Below are 17,159 nucleotides of genomic sequence, written 5' to 3'. Positions count from 1 at the left end.
CGCCCACCAAGGGCACATGACGTACTTCCGCCAACTTGCTCCCACCTCTGATGCGGCCTGTGCGTAGTCCTGAGAAAGTGTTCTGCGCCACAGCTTCCGGTACCGAGCTGGTTGCCTTTCGCCGTTCGGAGGAATTTCCTCCATGTTTCCCGACCTCTGTTAGTCTTTTTTTTTTTTTTTAAAGCTGGATGTGACGTATTGAAGAAGCCGACGGAAGTAGAGTTGAAAGCGTTCTAAAATGGCGAACCGTACAGTGAAGGATGCCCACAGCATCCATGGCACCAACCCTCAGTATCTGGTGGAGAAGATCATCCGGACGAGAATCTACGAATCAAAGTACTGGAAAGAAGAATGCTTTGGGCTGACGGGTGAGTGGCAGCGCGCGGCCCGCGTCTCGGCCTGCGGCTGCTTTCTTCCCTCCCAATGAGGAAGGGTAGCCCCTGGAAAAGAGTGTGTCAACCGTTCGCATGAACTGTTCTCTGCCTAGTCTTGTGCTAAACAGTGACAAATCCAACACGGCCCTTCCTTTTTCTTTTTAATTCTCTTTGTTTTTTTTTTTTGCTTGATCGAGACAGAGTTTCTCTGTGTAACGGTCCTGACAGTCTTGAAACTCACTCTATACCAGGCCGGCCTCTCACTCACAGAGATCTACCTGGCTGATGCTGAAGGATTTCTTTAGGTTCTTTGAGCCGTTCCTTTCTTTTCTTTTCTTTTTTTTAACTCTGCTGCCTGCCAAACTGTTCATCTTAGGGACTGCATACAGCTTTCTGGAGATGCTAAAGGAACAACATTAATCATCATGCCTTTAGTCAAATTCTTGCTGTCCCCCCCCCCCCCCCCGCCTCCCCATCCGGCACGGAGTTTCTCTTTCTCTGTGTAACAGTCCTAGCTGTCCTAGACTCACTCTGTAACTCATAGAGTTACACCTGCCCCTGCCTCCCGCGTGCTGGGGTGCTGGGATTTCAGGCGTGCGCCACCAGACCCAGCATTCTTTTTCTTCTTAGATGAATCAGTATTTTCATTCTTGGTTACTGATATAAGTTGGTTCATTTACTTCCTGGCAGTACTAGGGTTTTGAACACAGGACCTAGCAGTTGCCAGACAACTTCTGTACCACTGACGTATAGTCTCTGCTTCCAATGTAAGTTTTGCTTTTTATTTTGGATTTTTTTTTTAAGACAGGCTTTCACTATGTAGCCTTGGCTGGCCTAGAACTGTTTATGTAGACCAGGCTGGGTTATACACGTGCTTGAGAGTAGCTTTCTTGGCCTGGCTTTGTTCAAATTCATGTGCTGTGGATCTTGAGCATGTAAATCACTTTTATTGACCTCATTATCCTTAGCTGGAAATTAGGATAATGACGGGACTTGTTTGTTTGTTTGAGATGGGGTTTCTCTATGTAGCCCTGGCCTCAAATCACAGCGATCTTCCTGCCTCTGCCTCCCAGGTGCTGGGATTAAAGGCGTGGAGTAGTAACAACCAGCCCCTGGTGTTAATGACAGAACTGTTTTCTCCAGGATTTGTTGCATAAAGACTGAGGACTCATGAGTCCTACCTTTCCTTAGTGCACTACACAGTCAATGGGGGCTGGGATAAGGGGTGTTTCTTTCCTCAATGGGTTAGTTCCAGGCATGTGTAGCCTTGGCTGTCCTGGAACTCTGTTTGTAGACCAGGCTGACCTTGAACTCAGAGATCCGCCTGCCTCTGCCTCCCGAGTGCTGGGATTGAAAGCGTGTGCCACCACGCTCAACTTGTGTTTCAGGCTATTATTTTTATTACTATTGTTAATAAGCTCTTCTCTTAATATTAAATTCTTGTTGGCTATTCAGGAGCTCTAAACCTTTAGCTATTTAACCTTCTAACCAAGAAAAGCCAAGGCCTTTCATATGTCCAAGATATCACTCTTTTTTTTTTGGTTGTTTCAGCTGAACTTGTGGTCGACAAAGCCATGGAGTTAAGGTTTGTGGGTGGCGTGTACGGTGGAAACATAAAGCCCACTCCCTTTCTGTGTTTAACTTTGAAGATGCTTCAAATTCAACCTGAGAAGGACATCATTGTTGAATTTATAAAAAATGAAGATTTCAAGTGAGTACAAACTTAACTAGTACAGCATGTTAGTGGTTCAGAGTCAGCTTTGTTAGAACCGCCTGGATGTTATGTGTCTCCTATCCACGGGCTTTTGCCTTTGAATTTGTATTTTGTCCATGTGGTTATGTAGACCCTTTTCTTTATCAGTCTTGGTAATTTCCCCCTCCCCGTAAAGGGTTTCACAAATTAAATAAATATACACACATAATATTTGTACATACGTGCATCAGGCATGGGAGTCATACAACACAGGGTGTTAGTTAGCGGAGTAGATCTGTATTTTATCCAGACTTCTGTGTCTGATGACTGTGACAACATAGAATTTCCTTCAGTTTTGTAACACTTACTAGTGCATGGTGAACATAATCAGCTGCTGCACATGACCAACCTCATGGGATTCAGAGACAGGTGGAAGGGCAGGTGTGATAGCTGATTATGGACCATGGTGTGTTTTACGGGCTTTATATATAGTGATTCGTTTAGTTTTCACACCGCTGACTTAACAATATTATGCCTACTTTATATGGGCAGAAACTGAGACACGGGCATTGTAGATAATTTACCTAAGGCCAGACAACCAGTAAGTGGCAGATCTGTAGCAGAAATAAAAACTGATAATAGAACAAATGCAGGGCCTGAGTCTGACCACCCGTTGTGAACTGGAGAGGCCAAGCTGGCTTCAGAGTACACTTTATTTTGTGGGTTTTGTTTTGTTTTTTAATTGACATAGTGCCTCACCATGTAGTCCTGGCTAGCAGTCCTCTACCCTCTGTCTCCGGAGTGCTGGGCCTCAGCTACAATTTCTGTCAGAATGCATATTCTTTGCTATCCTGTTCTCTTCATATGATGTAGCTTGCATTTTAAATGGAGATTTGAGTTAAGGAATTTAAGAAATTGGATACATGATAAAGAAAAATGAAGAATTTTACCAAAAAAAGTAAAAACTAGAAAAATAGCTAACTTTATAAGGACCTAACACATGTGTCCTTTGTAATGCTACAGTTTTCTTGCGTTTATTTATTGCACCAAGGCAGTAAATTAGGTAGCAGCTTCTCCATTTTAGAGGTTGAGAAAACAAGTTAAATGTCTGTTATCCAAGTTAGCAATTTACGAAGAATTTTAACCTCTGTGGCTTTGACCTTTTTCTAGAATCTACATTTGTGCCTATGTATGTGTATTCTGACATTGTTCTAAAATGTGTATTATGCCTTCTGTGTTAAACTTACTGTCTTTTTGGAATCTTAGGCTAACTCTGTGAAATATGACGTGATACATCTTTTTGTTGTTGTTTTTTGAGACAGGGTTTCTCTGTGTAGCCTTGGCATTTTTTGTAGCTGGCATTTGTTAGATTAGGAAGTTGATTGGGTCTCCATATTTTAGCCTCCATCTGTTCTACGCTACCTTCAGAATTATAGCTTTCTTATCCGATAACCAAAACAAAAAAACAACAGAACACTTTTATCTACTACTGTCATAAGAAAAGCCAGGTGTAAAACTCAGGAACTCTTACAATGGCCTGCCGTCCCGCTGTGCTCTCTGTTAGGTATGTCCGGATGTTGGGGGCTCTTTACATGAGACTGACAGGAACTGCAATTGATTGCTACAAGTACCTGGAGCCTTTGTATAATGACTATCGGAAAATCAAGAGCCAGAACCGAAATGGAGGTGAGCGTGCTGCCGCGTCGCTAGAGCCATTCCTCAGCCGTGTGTACCTCACCTGTGTCTCTACCCATTTCCACATACAATAGATGTTCCTCTTCATCTGTATTATTCCTGTGGGCAACCAAATTTTTCACCTGCCTCCTTGGAAACATTGGCTTCTGGTTGGACTTAACCCTTTGAAGCATGACTGCTTCCCTTTCCTTCTGCATTTTATGTTAAATACTGACTTGGATCAGGTATACCTTTCACACATGCTCCATCCACAAGTTGTAGAAGCTTCCAAATGGTTTCTTTATAAAAACTGCTCTAGCCTGCCCAAAACCTACTGCTGCACAGTTGTCTCACCTACAGGCTGCTTCTCTAGGGCTGTGTCCCTTGCTATGCGGTGCTCTGTGGACTACGTGGACCTATGCTATTCATGTATGGACTCCACTGAAAAGTACTAGGCATATCCAAGGAGACAGCTTTACGTGTTTTATAGAAACACCTTTGGTTTTGTTTTATTTTGTCTTGTTTTGAGGGCACGTTACCCAGGCTGACCTTTAACACTATATAGCTGAGGATGACCTCAAACATCTGATTCTTTGGTCTGTGCCTCCCAAATATGGGAATTACAGGTGTGTACACTGTGCCTGTCTTTGTCTTGGGAGGGAGCAGTATTGGAGAACCTAGGAAGGGCATAATGCATGTGTGGTAAGTGTTTTGCCGCACAACTACAGGCCTTGCCCTCAGATACATCTATGCTGCGGGAGGATTGGTGGTAATATAATCAGAACCTCTCAATTAGAGAGATGCCTTTCTTTTTGAGATATAGAAGATTAACAAGCTGAAATATAAGCTGAAATACCTCTTATTCAAAATGGCTTACAACCAGACCTTTGCAGATTACAGAGCATTTTAGATTTTTGGGACAACTGTTTAAACTATCAGTTGAGCTTCCCTATCCAGAAACCCCAAATACTCCAAAATCCAAAGAACAATTGAGTTGATGTTCACAAAGTTTCAGGTTTGTTTTGTTTGGATTTTTTGAGACAGGGTTTCTCTGTGTAGCCTTGGTTGTACTGGACTTGGCTTTGTAGACCAGGCTGGCCTTGAACTCACAGAGATCCACCTGCCTCTGCCTCCCAAGTGCTGGGATTAAAGGTGTGCCACTATGCCTGGCAAAAGACTCAGGTTTGATACTGTTTCAAATTTAGGATTTTTGTCTCAGAAATTCTCAATCAGTATTGTACTTTAACCTTCATTTGTTTGTTTTGTTTTGTTTTTCAAGACAGGGTTTCCCTGTGTAACCCTGGCTGTCCTGGAACTCACTCTGTAAACCAGGCTGGCCTTGAACTCAGAGATCCACCTACCTCTTCCTCCTGAGTACTGGAATTAAAGGCTTGTGCCACCACCACCAGCTTGTACTTTAAACCTTTTTTTTTTAACACATCTTCAATGAAATAATATATATTGAGAGTTTGTGATATGCCAGATGTTATTGTCATGGCCTGGACGCTATATGGTGAGCAGGTCGCTATGACTGTGGTCATTGTTGAGTGAGGTGCTTACATTGTGTTGTGTAAGATGAGAGTTCTCAAAGCGTTGACACTTTAGGTCAGGTAATTCTTTGTTCTGTGGTAGTCCTGAACCTGACAGTACACCCCTGTCCGCTCCCTAGTGCACACAAGTAGCACTTCCTTTATGTAGGGTGACAGAGGAATGCGAAGTCACTTGTAATTGAGAACCAACAAACTAAGGTAGATTAATACAGAGATTCTAAAAACCTCACTTTTGTGCTGTAAAAAATATTATTTGTTTCAACATTTGTCTGTGTGTGTGATTATAAGTACATGTGTGCGGTGATGCATATGTGAAAAGAATCTAAAAGTTGTTCTTCTTCCACTGTGGGTTCCAGGGGTCAAACGCTTGTGTGGCAAGTCTTTTACCTACTGAGGTATCTGACTATACACCCCCAAAACAGAAATATATTCAAGGATATTATGAGTTAATGTGAGAAATTACAATTAGGTGACCTATTAAAATTGGAGTTATATAATCTTATCTATTCAAGATTATCCTACATAATTCAAGACTATTTGTGTTTACCTTGATGTTTGTGTCTCCTGTTTTTGCTTTTGTTTGTTTGTTTGTTTTGGTGGTAATGATAGGAATTGAACCTAGAACCTCATGCAAGGCAAGTGCCCTACATTAAACTATATCCCGGCCCTTCTTCTGTTATTTGGAGCAGCCTTGTTCATCTCTTAGTCTTGACTGGGCTGATCCCTCCTGTAAACCTGTAAACCTGGGACCCACATGGTAGAAGGAGAGAAGAGATTCTGGAAAGTTTTCCCTTGACCTACACATGCACACACACGCGCGCGCACACACACACATTTGTGTGTGTACACATGCCATAAACAATAGTTTAATTAAAACACTTTTAAAGAGGTCAGACACTGGGTTAGGGACTTGGCCCAGTGGCAGAGTGCTGTGGTTGGGGATTTAGCTCAGTGGCTGAGCACTGGCTAGGCAGTCACAGAGCCCTGGGCTCATTCTTCATCTCCAAAGTAAATGAGTAATCAATAGGCGTGGCATGCGGTGTGCTTCATATTAAACTGTCATGGTTCTTTTACTTTTTGGTTACCTAAGTCACTTCCAGGTTGCTTGAACTAATTGTTTGCTCTTCCAGAGTTTGAGCTGATGCATGTGGACGAGTTCATTGACGAGCTGCTGCACAGTGAGCGAGTCTGTGACATAATCTTGCCCCGCCTACAGGTATGAGACAAAGGTCTGTTATGGAGTCACCCTTAGCTGCCACACAGACACAAATGCATACTGAAACCCTGAAGCCTTAAGGACGTCGTACTAAATCCCTACAGCAAGCGTGAAGAGGGTAGGGAATGTGGTGGCAGCAGGTGACGCCTCATGCAGGCTTTGAAAATGAATAGAGAAAAGGCTCTGCAGGTGTTCTAAGACTATTTCTACAAAATACGAAGAGAAAAAAAAGCGGTAGATTAAGTGAACTGGAGTGTGCTGTGGTGGAGAGTTGACTGAATAAACATTTAGCCTAAGTTCCTGTATTATTGCAGAACCCTATCTATACAATGGGAAATTCTTACTGAAAAGAAAAAAGCTCAGGGGTCAGGAGTGGGGAGGCTTGGCTCAAGGGAAGCTGTGCCGGGTGTGCGGATGCATGTCTTCAGTCCCAGCATTTAGGAAGCAGAGTTAAGCATTTCTGTTTGTGTTTAAGACCAGCCTGGCCTACATAGGAAGTTCCAAGCTAGCCAGGGTTACATACTGAGACAGGAAAGGAGTCAAGAAGTTTTTCTGCCTGTAACTCTAGGGAAGAAGCCAGCTGGGTTGGGATAGCTGTGACTGTCCCCACTTGTTCCTGGCCTTACATCTCTAAAGTGGACCTTCAGGACAGTTTAAAGGAATGGAAGGAAGGGATTTACTACCTTGATTTTAATGACAATTTCAAGCATGTATTTATATGTTAAAACTTAAATTTTCTACTTTAAATATACAGTGTTCATTGTATCAAAAAAGGGCAGCTTGGATGGGCTGGCGTATGTCGGTACTCCCGAGTCCTCCGGAGGCCGGGGCGAGGAGATGTTAAGTTCAAGACAGCCAGTGCCTACATAAGAGGCCTCATTTATAAAAAAGGGCCCTTAGGGTAGAGAAAGTGGCTTACACTTGCTGCCCACGCCTGACTCCCTGAGGTCAGATCTCAGAGCCCATATACAGAGCTAGCATGCGCAGCAGTGGTCCTAGCGCCGCGCTGCTGGAAGAGGGAGTGCAGACGCAGATAATGGCCAGAAGCTTGGAATTCACTAAACTAGTGAGCAGAGGCCCTGCCTCAAAGTGGAAGGCGAGAAATGACACCAAGATTGTCCTCTGACCCCTTGGCACATGTGCTCACACTCAGGTAAAATGTTAAAATACTGAAAGAACCAAACACCCTTACTGAAAGGTTATGGTGTCAGGCACTGCGGCGCAGGCCTTTACTCCCAGCACCGGGAGTTGCTCTCTGAATTCGAGGCCAGCCTGGTCTAGTTCTAGGTCAACCAAGCCTGACTCAAAAACAAAGAAGAAACAACATCTGCAAAAAACAAACAACAACAAAAACCAAAAAACACCTAGTGCTTGGGAAATTGCTCAGAGGGCAAGAATGCTTTTTCTGTAAACATGAGGACGTAAGTTCAGCTCCCCAGCACCCATGTAAAAAGCATGGCTGCTAAGTGCCTCTAACCCAAGCTGTGCAGGCAGAACTTTTTTTTCTGAGACAGGGTTTCCCTGTGTAGCCTTGGCTGTCTTGGACTCACTTTGTCACTTTGTAGACCAGGCTGGCCTCAAACTCACAGTGATCCACCTGCCTCTGCATCCCGAGTGCTGGGATTAAAGGCATGTGCCACCTCGCCCGGCTTCCATGGCTTTTCTATCAGCCGATGAAACTCAGAGTTAGGATCAGGACATGGAAGAATTTAACTTTTACTGTGCTCTCTGTAGAAACGGTATGTGTTAGAGGAAGCTGAGCAACTGGAGCCTCGAGTTAGCGCTCTGGAGGAGGACATGGACGACGTGGAGTCTAGTGAAGAAGAGGAGGAGGAGGATGAGAAGGTAAGGCGTGTGTGAACGCGTTACAGGCTGGAAAGGAAAGAAATAGCCCTATTTTATTTTTTAAGTTTTAGTTTTAAAATTAGTGATAACTTTTTCTTTTTACATTTTTTGTGACTGAATCAATTTGTTGCTTTTGGGGTCCTTTTGGACAAGGAGGGCCCTACTATGTGGATCAGGCTAGATAGACATTTCAGATCTGCTTCAGGAATGCTAGGATCAAAGGCCTATGCCTAAAATTGAAGGACTATATTCTTGCTAAAATGATGGGCTTTAGGGTCAAATCCCCCTTGGCTTGAATACATCCTCTGTCACAGCAGTGGAATGAGCTGCTGTCCCGATTTCTCTCCCTTTGTGTTAGGGATGGAATCCACAGTCTTGCTTGTGCTAAATGCTTAGTCTACCCCAAGTGCACCCATCCCTGCTGCTTGCTGTGCTGCGTTACTCACTTCCCTTGTCTCTGTGAAACAAGAACAGTAGGGCTTCTCTCTGAAGACGGTTACTTCTTCATGAAAGTCTTAGTCATGTTTCCATAATTGGTTAATGAATGGTAATTATTAGAAAATATGGATAAAACCCTTGTCCTGCTTGCACGCACTTTAAGGAGGGAAGTTACCCGCTGCATGGTCACGCTTTGTTAGGATTAGATACTACAGTGATGAAAAGTTGAAACCAACCCAGCTCCCCAGCTGTCAATGACTCAAGAGTCAGTTAGATTGTTAATGTGATTATTACGCAGCCATTAAAATGACGATAATGTGGAAATGCTTATAGTAATAAGTGATCATGTACAAGTACGTATAATAAAATATCTCTAAAGCATTTGTGATTAAATTCTAAGAAGCATGCATCGAAAGGGCTGAGAGGAAATGCAAGCGGTGCTAACCTTGCTGGGCATGGTGACACACTCCTTTATTTGAGCCTCCAGAGAGGCAAAGGCAGGTAGAGCTCTGTGAGTTGAGACACCCAGAGTTCGACAGTGAGGTCCCATCTCCAAACTTAACTTAGGTTTTTATCGGAGAAACGGTAATCTAATTATTTTTCCTCAACATGGGATTCTTCTCCCTTGTGGTATTATTTTTTCAATCTTTTTTCTTTTCCTCTACTTTCCTGTTTTGCCATTTTTACAATTCTAAGTTGAAAATGTGGTTTTCTCTATGATCACTGTCTTCTGCTGGCTGTTTCATGCACGGCCCAACTGTGGAGCATCACAGAAAGGCTCGTTACTGAGGACACCAAGTGCTGCTTCTACTGTTCTTCAGTAGTTGCTTTGCATTGCTTGCTCTCTCTCTCTCTCTCTCTCTCCCCCCTTCCCCTCCCCCTCCCCCATTCTATCCATGTGTGTGGGCATGTGCACACGAGTGTGGGTGCCATTGGAGCCCCCTAGAGCTGAAGTCACGGGTTCCTGTGAGCCACCTGATGGAGATGCTGGGATCTGAATTCAAGTAAGCCCTGAGCCATCTCTCCAGCCTCAGGCCCATTGTTCTCTTAATGGAAACGATAAGCTGTGCTAGGATTCTGAGTAGAATTTCACTCAGGGGCTCACAAAAGCCTCTAACTGTGGCTCCAGGAGAACCTGACACCCTCCAGCTTCCAAGGCACCCATATGTGAAAGCGTTTCTATGCACTCTCACACATACACACATCTAACATAAATTATAATAATAATTTTTTTAAGAATAAAAATAATTACATTGAATTTGTAACTGAGTCCTGGGCAGCAGAGATGGTAATAGCATCTATATCCATAAACCTAGTATCTAGGTCTTTAAAGGTTTCTTACAAGTTTTATGTGTAAACTTCTACAGTTTTCCCACATTCGGTTGTTCTAAATTTATTTCTAAATCCCTTTTGGCTTTTTGTTGTTCTTGTTGTTGCTAATATAAAAGACTTGGTTTTCTGGAGGTTTTTTTGTTTGTTTGTTTGTTTGTTTGTTTTTTTAAGAGACAGGGTTTCACTATCCAGACTAGGCTAGCCTCAAACTCAATCCCTGGGTACTGGGATTGAAGGCTTGTGTCTAGCATACCAAGCATAAGACTTTTCAGAAATATTTGTTCCAGGGACAGAGGAAAGTCACAGGTTTGGATGCCATTAAGATGAAATGAAATTAAACAAAATCATGAAAATGGAAATATTGTGAAGGAGAGGATAAATTACTTGTAGAGGAATTTGCTACAAAATGTAACCAAACAAAAATTACCATGGATAAAAGTTTGATAAATAAATTGTTAAAAATCTTATTATGAGGCTAAGACCCTGCTCAGTAGTAGTATACTTGCCAGGCATGCATAAGGCCCTAGGTACAAACACACCCATACACAAATAATAATAGTAAAGAAAGTTCATGATTTCCATGTAGTTTAGAAAATATAGGAGGTCAGTTCGCCATACTACAAGATCACTTTCTAAAAACTAGACATTAAGTCTGGGTGTGGTTATATAGGTCTGTAATCCCAGCACCTAGAAGATAAAGACAAATTAGGAGTTTGAGGTCTAGCCTGGGCTACATAGGCTGCAAGCAAGACCCTACCTCAGAAAACTAAAACAACAAAATAAATTAGGCATAATACCAAAAAAATATATAGTAATTTAATGTCGAGAGAGAGTAAACCCTTTCTCACATTAACTGGTATATCTATCTAATCTGAAATAATCTAAAATGTTTCCAGTAAAAAATACTAAGAGACTTATAGGTATGTTGTACTGTAATAAACATGTCTTCACAGCCATATGTATGATGGGGGAATTTCACGTCCTAAAGCTAATAGGGTTTGAAGAAAAAGAAACATGCAACCTTGTGCCCAAAAGCAGTAATTGGTGTCTTGGGAGGTAAAACAATCAGACAGACAGTTTGCTGAAGTAGCCTCAGAGAATTAAAAATACACATAGGCTGGAGAGAGAGTTCAGTAGTTAAGAGCATTGGCTGCTTTTTCAGAAAGCAGAGGTTTGATTCCCAGCACCCACATGGCGACTCACAGCTTTTATGACTCTAGTTCCTCTGTAAGGACTGCGCATACACAGTGTATAAGACACACATACACATAAAATAAAAATGTTTTAAACTTAAAGTATTTAAAAAACAAGAGAGGAAGAGGAATTACACATGTTGACATGGATCCTGCACGGTAGAAATGGAGTGTCTCAGCTGCCTTCAGAGTGAGCTCAAGAAGAAAGGCCGTCCTCTGGGTCAGAAGCATGCAAGGCTCATGTACTCTTCTCGGGAATGAACCAAATATAGGCTTTTTATAGTTGTTTTGTCTTTTAAGGTAAGGTCTCACGTAACCCAGGCAGCCTTGAACATGCTGCACAGCCTAAGATGACTTCAGTCTCCTCGCCTTCTGCCTCGGGCTTCCCACGTGCTAGGTGTGAGCTACCATGTTTGGCTGGCATGTTTCCATTCTTCTATTGCCATGCTCTTTCTCTCACAGGTGTGGGCACTGAGCCACGTCACTGGCGCTGTCTCACGTATAATATTTGGGTCCACTGATGGTCAGTGCTTAGTGCTCTACAGTGGTGGCACATTCTACTTCTTTCATGCCTTCATTTCCTTTACCTGGAATATTCATTAAGGAGAAACCTTCCAAATCACCATTTACGTTTTCATAGTAACTGGGCACTGTGGCGCACACCTGCGATCCCAGCACTCAGGTAGGCAGGGGTAGGTGGATCTCTTGAGTTCAAGGCCAGCCTGGTCTACAAAGTGAGTCTAGGACAGCCAAGGCTACACAGAAACTCTGTCTCAAGCACCCCCACCCCCCGCCCACCCAAAGTTTTCATAATAATAAAGAGACACTGTCTTCCTCCCTGCAAAAACCCATGATTTTCTCCTGAAGACAGACAGACATACAAAGTCATGTTGGCTCTGTAGTATCCTCCCAAGGTGATGCTTTTTCGTCGTGGTTTAAACAAATTTAGTGTGTTAATCCATTACCCACGTAGATACTTAAACTGCCCCATCATTGGCCTGTAGAGACGTCTTATCCAACTAGACTTCTGAGATTTGATACCTTCATAACTTTTTATATGATGGTGGAGTGTTCTACACTCATCTTGTGTACTTATGCTCCAAACATGAAAGTTGGCATTTGTCCAAGAAGTCCTCATTGCTTGTAACAGCAAGTTACATGTATATAGCCATCTGGGTATTGCTATACTTTCTCTTCTTGTTGTTATTTTCAAACAGGGTTATGTAGCTCTGGCTGTCCTGGAACTATATAGACCAGAATGGCCTCAAACTCATGGAGATCCGTCTGCCTCAGCCTCCCCAGTGCTGGGATTAAAGGCGTGCGCCACCATGCCCAGCTCCTGATGTTACATACACTTTTTGTAGAGCTACAGCAAATGATTTTAAAGATTAAAATCCACTATGACTTTGCATTTAGTATTACTGATCTTATATCTAAATATTTCTCTCAGATTCCTAAAAAAAATAAACGTTATTGTTTCTTATTGTACTCACAGTCACAGGCACTGATACTGGTATCAATAAAAAGGTTACTGAGAACTGTGTGTTCTTGCCTCTCTTTTGTCACTAGGGCCAGCCATCACTGTTGTCAAGTCACTTAGGAGAGATGGACCTTGGACAGAATAGAGAGGGAACTATAACTATGTTCTTGCATGGCTACCTTTAATAAAAGCTGGTACTTACCTCTTTTCAAGCTGGAAAGGGTGCCATCACCTGACCACCGGCGAAGAAGCTACCGAGACTTGGACAAGCCACGACGTTCCCCTGCACTACGCTATAGGAGGAGCCGGAGTCGGTCTCCCAGAAGGTAGAAATGTGACTTTCACGGAAGGAAAAATACTAGCCTATAGAGAATGTTTGCCACCCTTAAAACCTCGTTGGCTCTGGTGTATGGTGGAGGCAGGCAGATCTCTGAGTTCAGGCTAGTCTGATCTACAAAGCAAGCCCAAGACAGCCAGGGCTACACAGAGAAACCTGTATCAGGAACAAAACTGAAAGCTAGCCAATCGTGGTGGTGTGCACCTTTAATGCCAGCACTGCGGAGGCAGAGGCAGGCAGATCTTTGTAAGTTTGAGGCCAGCCTGGTCTACAAAGTGAGTCCAGGACAGCCAAGGCTATTGCATAGAGAAACCCTGTCTTGAGAATACAAAACACTTCATTGGCAGAAGCAGAGCCCATTTCATTTAGTTTGTGGTCAGTGCATTAAGATGAGCGTGGATATACAGTTCAGTTATGTGTGCTCGCCTGTTTTGTGGTTCTGTATTTCCCATAGTACAGAGTAGTACTAATTAGATTGGCTAGGGAAGCTTCTCTGTACCTACCATCCTGTAGCAGGTTAAACTGGTTAAATTCTAAAGATGGTGACAGAATTTAAGAGCCAACAGGTCCTTCCATGCAGGTGTTTGTCCAGTCTCTATGTTGTATTTGCTATTATCCCACTGGTCAAAATACGTTGCAAAGTCAGAGTATTAGAAATACAAGTGTACTGCATGTAAAACATAGATACAAATAAGAATCAGAAGCCACTGTGTTCAGCCTAGCAGGTCTCCCTCTTTAAAACCATGGGGGTGGGGTGGGTGTGTTTTTATTTAATATCCAGTACACTAACCTGTTCTCCTTTCTTTATAGGCGGAGTAGATCCCCTAAAAGAAGAAGGTGGGTTCTTAGTCATTTCTGACAAGAGGGCTCTGAGAGGGTGCGAGGTGGTGTTTGTTGTGAGGCATATGCTGAGCTGTTCTTTCTCTATAGCCCTTCTCCCCGCCGAGAAAGGCATAGGAGCAAGAGTCCACGACGCCATCGAAGCAGGTCCAGAGACAGACGGCACAGATCCCGCTCTAAATCCCCAGGTGCGGTATCTGGCCTTTTCCTTCTTGTCTTAATAACAAAGTCTATTAAGGCTCCTGCACCATGAGACACCAAGCTGGACCACCAAGCTGGAGTCCAACAGTTAGGGTTCACATTAGACTTTCTGAGCTTCACTCTATGGCAATGGGATTTCAGGGTTTTATCCAGAATTACAGAAATAAGGCCCAGTGTAATAGAGGTCAAAGTCTCAGCTCTGGTTATGTGATACTGTTGCTGCATTCCCTGCCACAACTAGCAGCCAGTTAAAGAGAGGTGTCATAGTAAGTGGTGTCCTCAGAATAAGCTAAAAAGTCATGAGAGGATGAGAGGAAGCGGGGAGGTGAGCATGATAACGTAAGAGTGCGAGAGCAGAAACTCTCACCTAATGATCCTTTCTTCCAGGTCACCACCGTAGTCACAGACATAGGAGCCACTCAAAGTCTCCTGAAAGGTACAGATTAACCCTCTATTTTACAAATGCTGGGAAGGTCTAACATGGTGAAGTGCTTGTCACGAAGGCATGAGGACTGGAATTCAGTCCGCAACAACTCTGCAAAAAGCCAGGTGCACCTGAAATGTAGTGCTGGAGAGACAGCCAGTCTAGCCAATCAGCGGACTTCAAATTCAGTTAGGAAGACACATTATGTTTACCTCTGGCTTCCACATGTGTACACGCATGCACACGCTGGAGCACACATGCACATTTAGTTGAGAAGTTATAAGTTTCAAATACAGCTAAGATGAGGAATTTTGTTTTGATCTGGATATTTGTAGTTCTTTATTACAAGACAAAATAGGTAATTTTTGTTTTGAGAATTCCTGGAATCCAATTTCTTTTATACCTTGTTTTTCTTTGTAGAATTAAAGTCTTGGACAGTGGAGGAGCTATACTATCAGTGGTTCTGGGCTTTAAGGAACTAACTTTTTTAACTTAATTTTTGTTTTGTTTTTTTGTTTGTGTCAGGGTTTCTCTGTGTAGCACTGGCTATTCTGGACTCTAGCCCAGGCTGGCCTCTAACTCACAAAGATCCGCCTGCCGCTGCCTCCTGAGTGCTGTGATTAAAAGCTTGAGCCACCACGCCCGGGTTTACTTTTATTTTTAATTGCTCTCTGGCTACCTGTCTTATACAACCTAGAACCCACTACCTTAGAATGTCCTGCCCTCAGCCGGCGAGGTCCTCCCACATGAGTCAGGACAGTGTGTCACAGACTGGCCAAGGGCCAGACTACTGTAAATAAATCAATTAATATTTCTTTTCCCCAAGTGATTGAGTTATGTCAACTTGATAGTAAAAACTGACAGGTACACCCTGCATCAATAAATAAAATGAGACATGAGTGTCACAACTTTAAGCCTGCAGTGCATGTGCCACATGGATATAGGCATGCAGAACACACACACAGTGCATATACTATGTGTCATACTATGTCATCATATTATGACTGTCTTAATTTGCTCCTTAATTTATTGACTCGTATATTCCCTTTCAGGTCTAAGAAAAGCCACAAGAAGAGCCGGAGAGGAAATGAGTAATGGGTTCATTTTTATTTTAGTCAAAATGGCGTCCTGTGGATATGAGAGCATCTGTTTATGTGGAATCATCAAGATCTCCTCTCAGGCAGCTATAAGTATTTTGGGTTTTTAAAAATCAAGTTTTGGTTGGTTTTGTTTTAATATTACAGAGGTGCTAAGTTTTGTATCTCCTTGAATTATACTCAGTATCTTTGAAGGGTGATTTTGACCAAATCAGGGTCAGGTTTTGACCTAACCAACCATGGCTATTCATATTAACAAGGGACAAGAGAACCCGGGAGTTGGAGAGATTCTTGGGAATGAAAAGATGCAGCCAATTGGTGATCCTTTTCTTATTTGTAATTAAACCTAACACAGTTGTCATTTTTCTCTAGTTTCTGGCTTCTCTATGATTCAGTGCTCTAAGAATCCTGTGCTGTATGATGCTGTTCTGTAAAGCGTAGTACTTCCTAACTTCCCATACGCGACAGGAGCAGTAGTGCGTTAAACATGCAGAGTAACTAGTTAGCACTTTTGCAAGAACAGAATACATTCAAACATAAAGCCTTTTCTGGATTTTTTTTTTTAATTCAGTTTCATTAAACAGTCCAACATAATTACACTTAACATCCTTTATACAAGCCAGGCATGATGGTTCACACCTGTAACCTCAGTATAGGCTGAGGCAGAGTACTGGTCCTGGTTCTGACCTGAGTTGCTAGGTAACAGAAGATACTGCTTTTAGAGGGTGTGGGAGTGAGAGGGTTATGGTAGGAATGAAAAATGACACATTCAGTTTAGCAAGTTTGAGACAGATGTGGTGTTTCTACATGGGTGGAAATAGGGACTGGTTTAGCATAGTGACGTAGGCCAGAACTGACAATTGTGGAAGATTTAAACGTCCAGGGAGTTTTGTAGACAAAAGAGCAAATAGCAGCGCCACAGGCAATGCCAACACTTGTGACTAGTAATATAGGTCACCTAGCAAATACTGGGATACACCATTCACAAAGGTACAGGAGTCAGTAGGTAAGACACAGTCCACAGGCATTGCTAATTGAGAGTATTAGGATCTTAGCTACAACAGTTCCTTCTGCCTGTACTTACCTTTCCTCCTTTAAGATAGGAGAAGTGGCTTACTTCCTGCAACTCTAATACTAGGAGGAACTCTAAAAACTAGCAACCTTATAGGACTTCTTAGAAAGTCATGTCTGGTCACAGCAGAATTATTGTTTGCTGTTAACTGGGGGAACTTTTGTAGCAATATTAAAGCATAAAAAAAAACAACCCAATTTGTACCTTCATATTTAATGATTCCTCTAATCACGATACCTAAATTAATAAATTTGTCTATAAGTCCTATTATGGCTTATGGATACAACTACATAGAGTGATTTTTAAAATTAACTACAGGCATCTCCACTCAAGTCTGGTAGAGATTTCCTAGAAGTTACTTCTTACTGAGATGATTAAGGTGCAGAGATGCCT

The 17,159-nt window shown here is 42.6% G+C and overlaps 1 protein-coding gene across 1 annotated transcript; it reads left to right on the top strand.

Moving 5' to 3' along the window:
- Nucleotides 1–63: 63 nt before the first annotated feature.
- On the top strand, nt 64–16,065 carry PRPF38A (pre-mRNA processing factor 38A). Its single transcript, XM_084784565.1, has 10 exons — nt 64–368; nt 1,926–2,085; nt 3,632–3,753; nt 6,422–6,507; nt 8,242–8,352; nt 13,009–13,121; nt 13,943–13,969; nt 14,063–14,160; nt 14,561–14,609; nt 15,650–16,065. The coding sequence occupies exons 1-10, from the start codon at nt 239–241 to the stop codon at nt 15,690–15,692; spliced, it is 939 nt and encodes a 312-aa protein (XP_084640691.1). The 5' UTR covers nt 64–238; the 3' UTR covers nt 15,693–16,065.
- The last annotated feature ends 1,094 nt before the right edge of the window (nt 16,066–17,159 follow it).

This window comes from Acomys minous (assembly GCF_964271855.1).
Source record: "Acomys minous genome assembly, chromosome: 6".
In the NCBI taxonomy this organism is placed as follows: Eukaryota; Metazoa; Chordata; class Mammalia; order Rodentia; family Muridae; genus Acomys; species Acomys minous.
Note: the sequence above shows the minus strand (reverse complement) of the source record. Positions and strands in the feature narration are given on the sequence as shown.

Bases quoted from the DNA above. Each gene is read 5' to 3' on its own strand.
- PRPF38A (XM_084784565.1), top strand. From the start codon at position 239: ATGGCGAACCGTACAGTGAAGGATGCCCACAGCATCCATGGCACCAAC. The intron at 6,508-8,241 runs GTATGAGACAAA...TGCTCTCTGTAG, and splicing joins TAATCTTGCCCCGCCTACAG to AAACGGTATGTGTTAGAGGA. The intron at 14,610-15,649 runs GTACAGATTAAC...ATTCCCTTTCAG, and splicing joins CACTCAAAGTCTCCTGAAAG to GTCTAAGAAAAGCCACAAGA.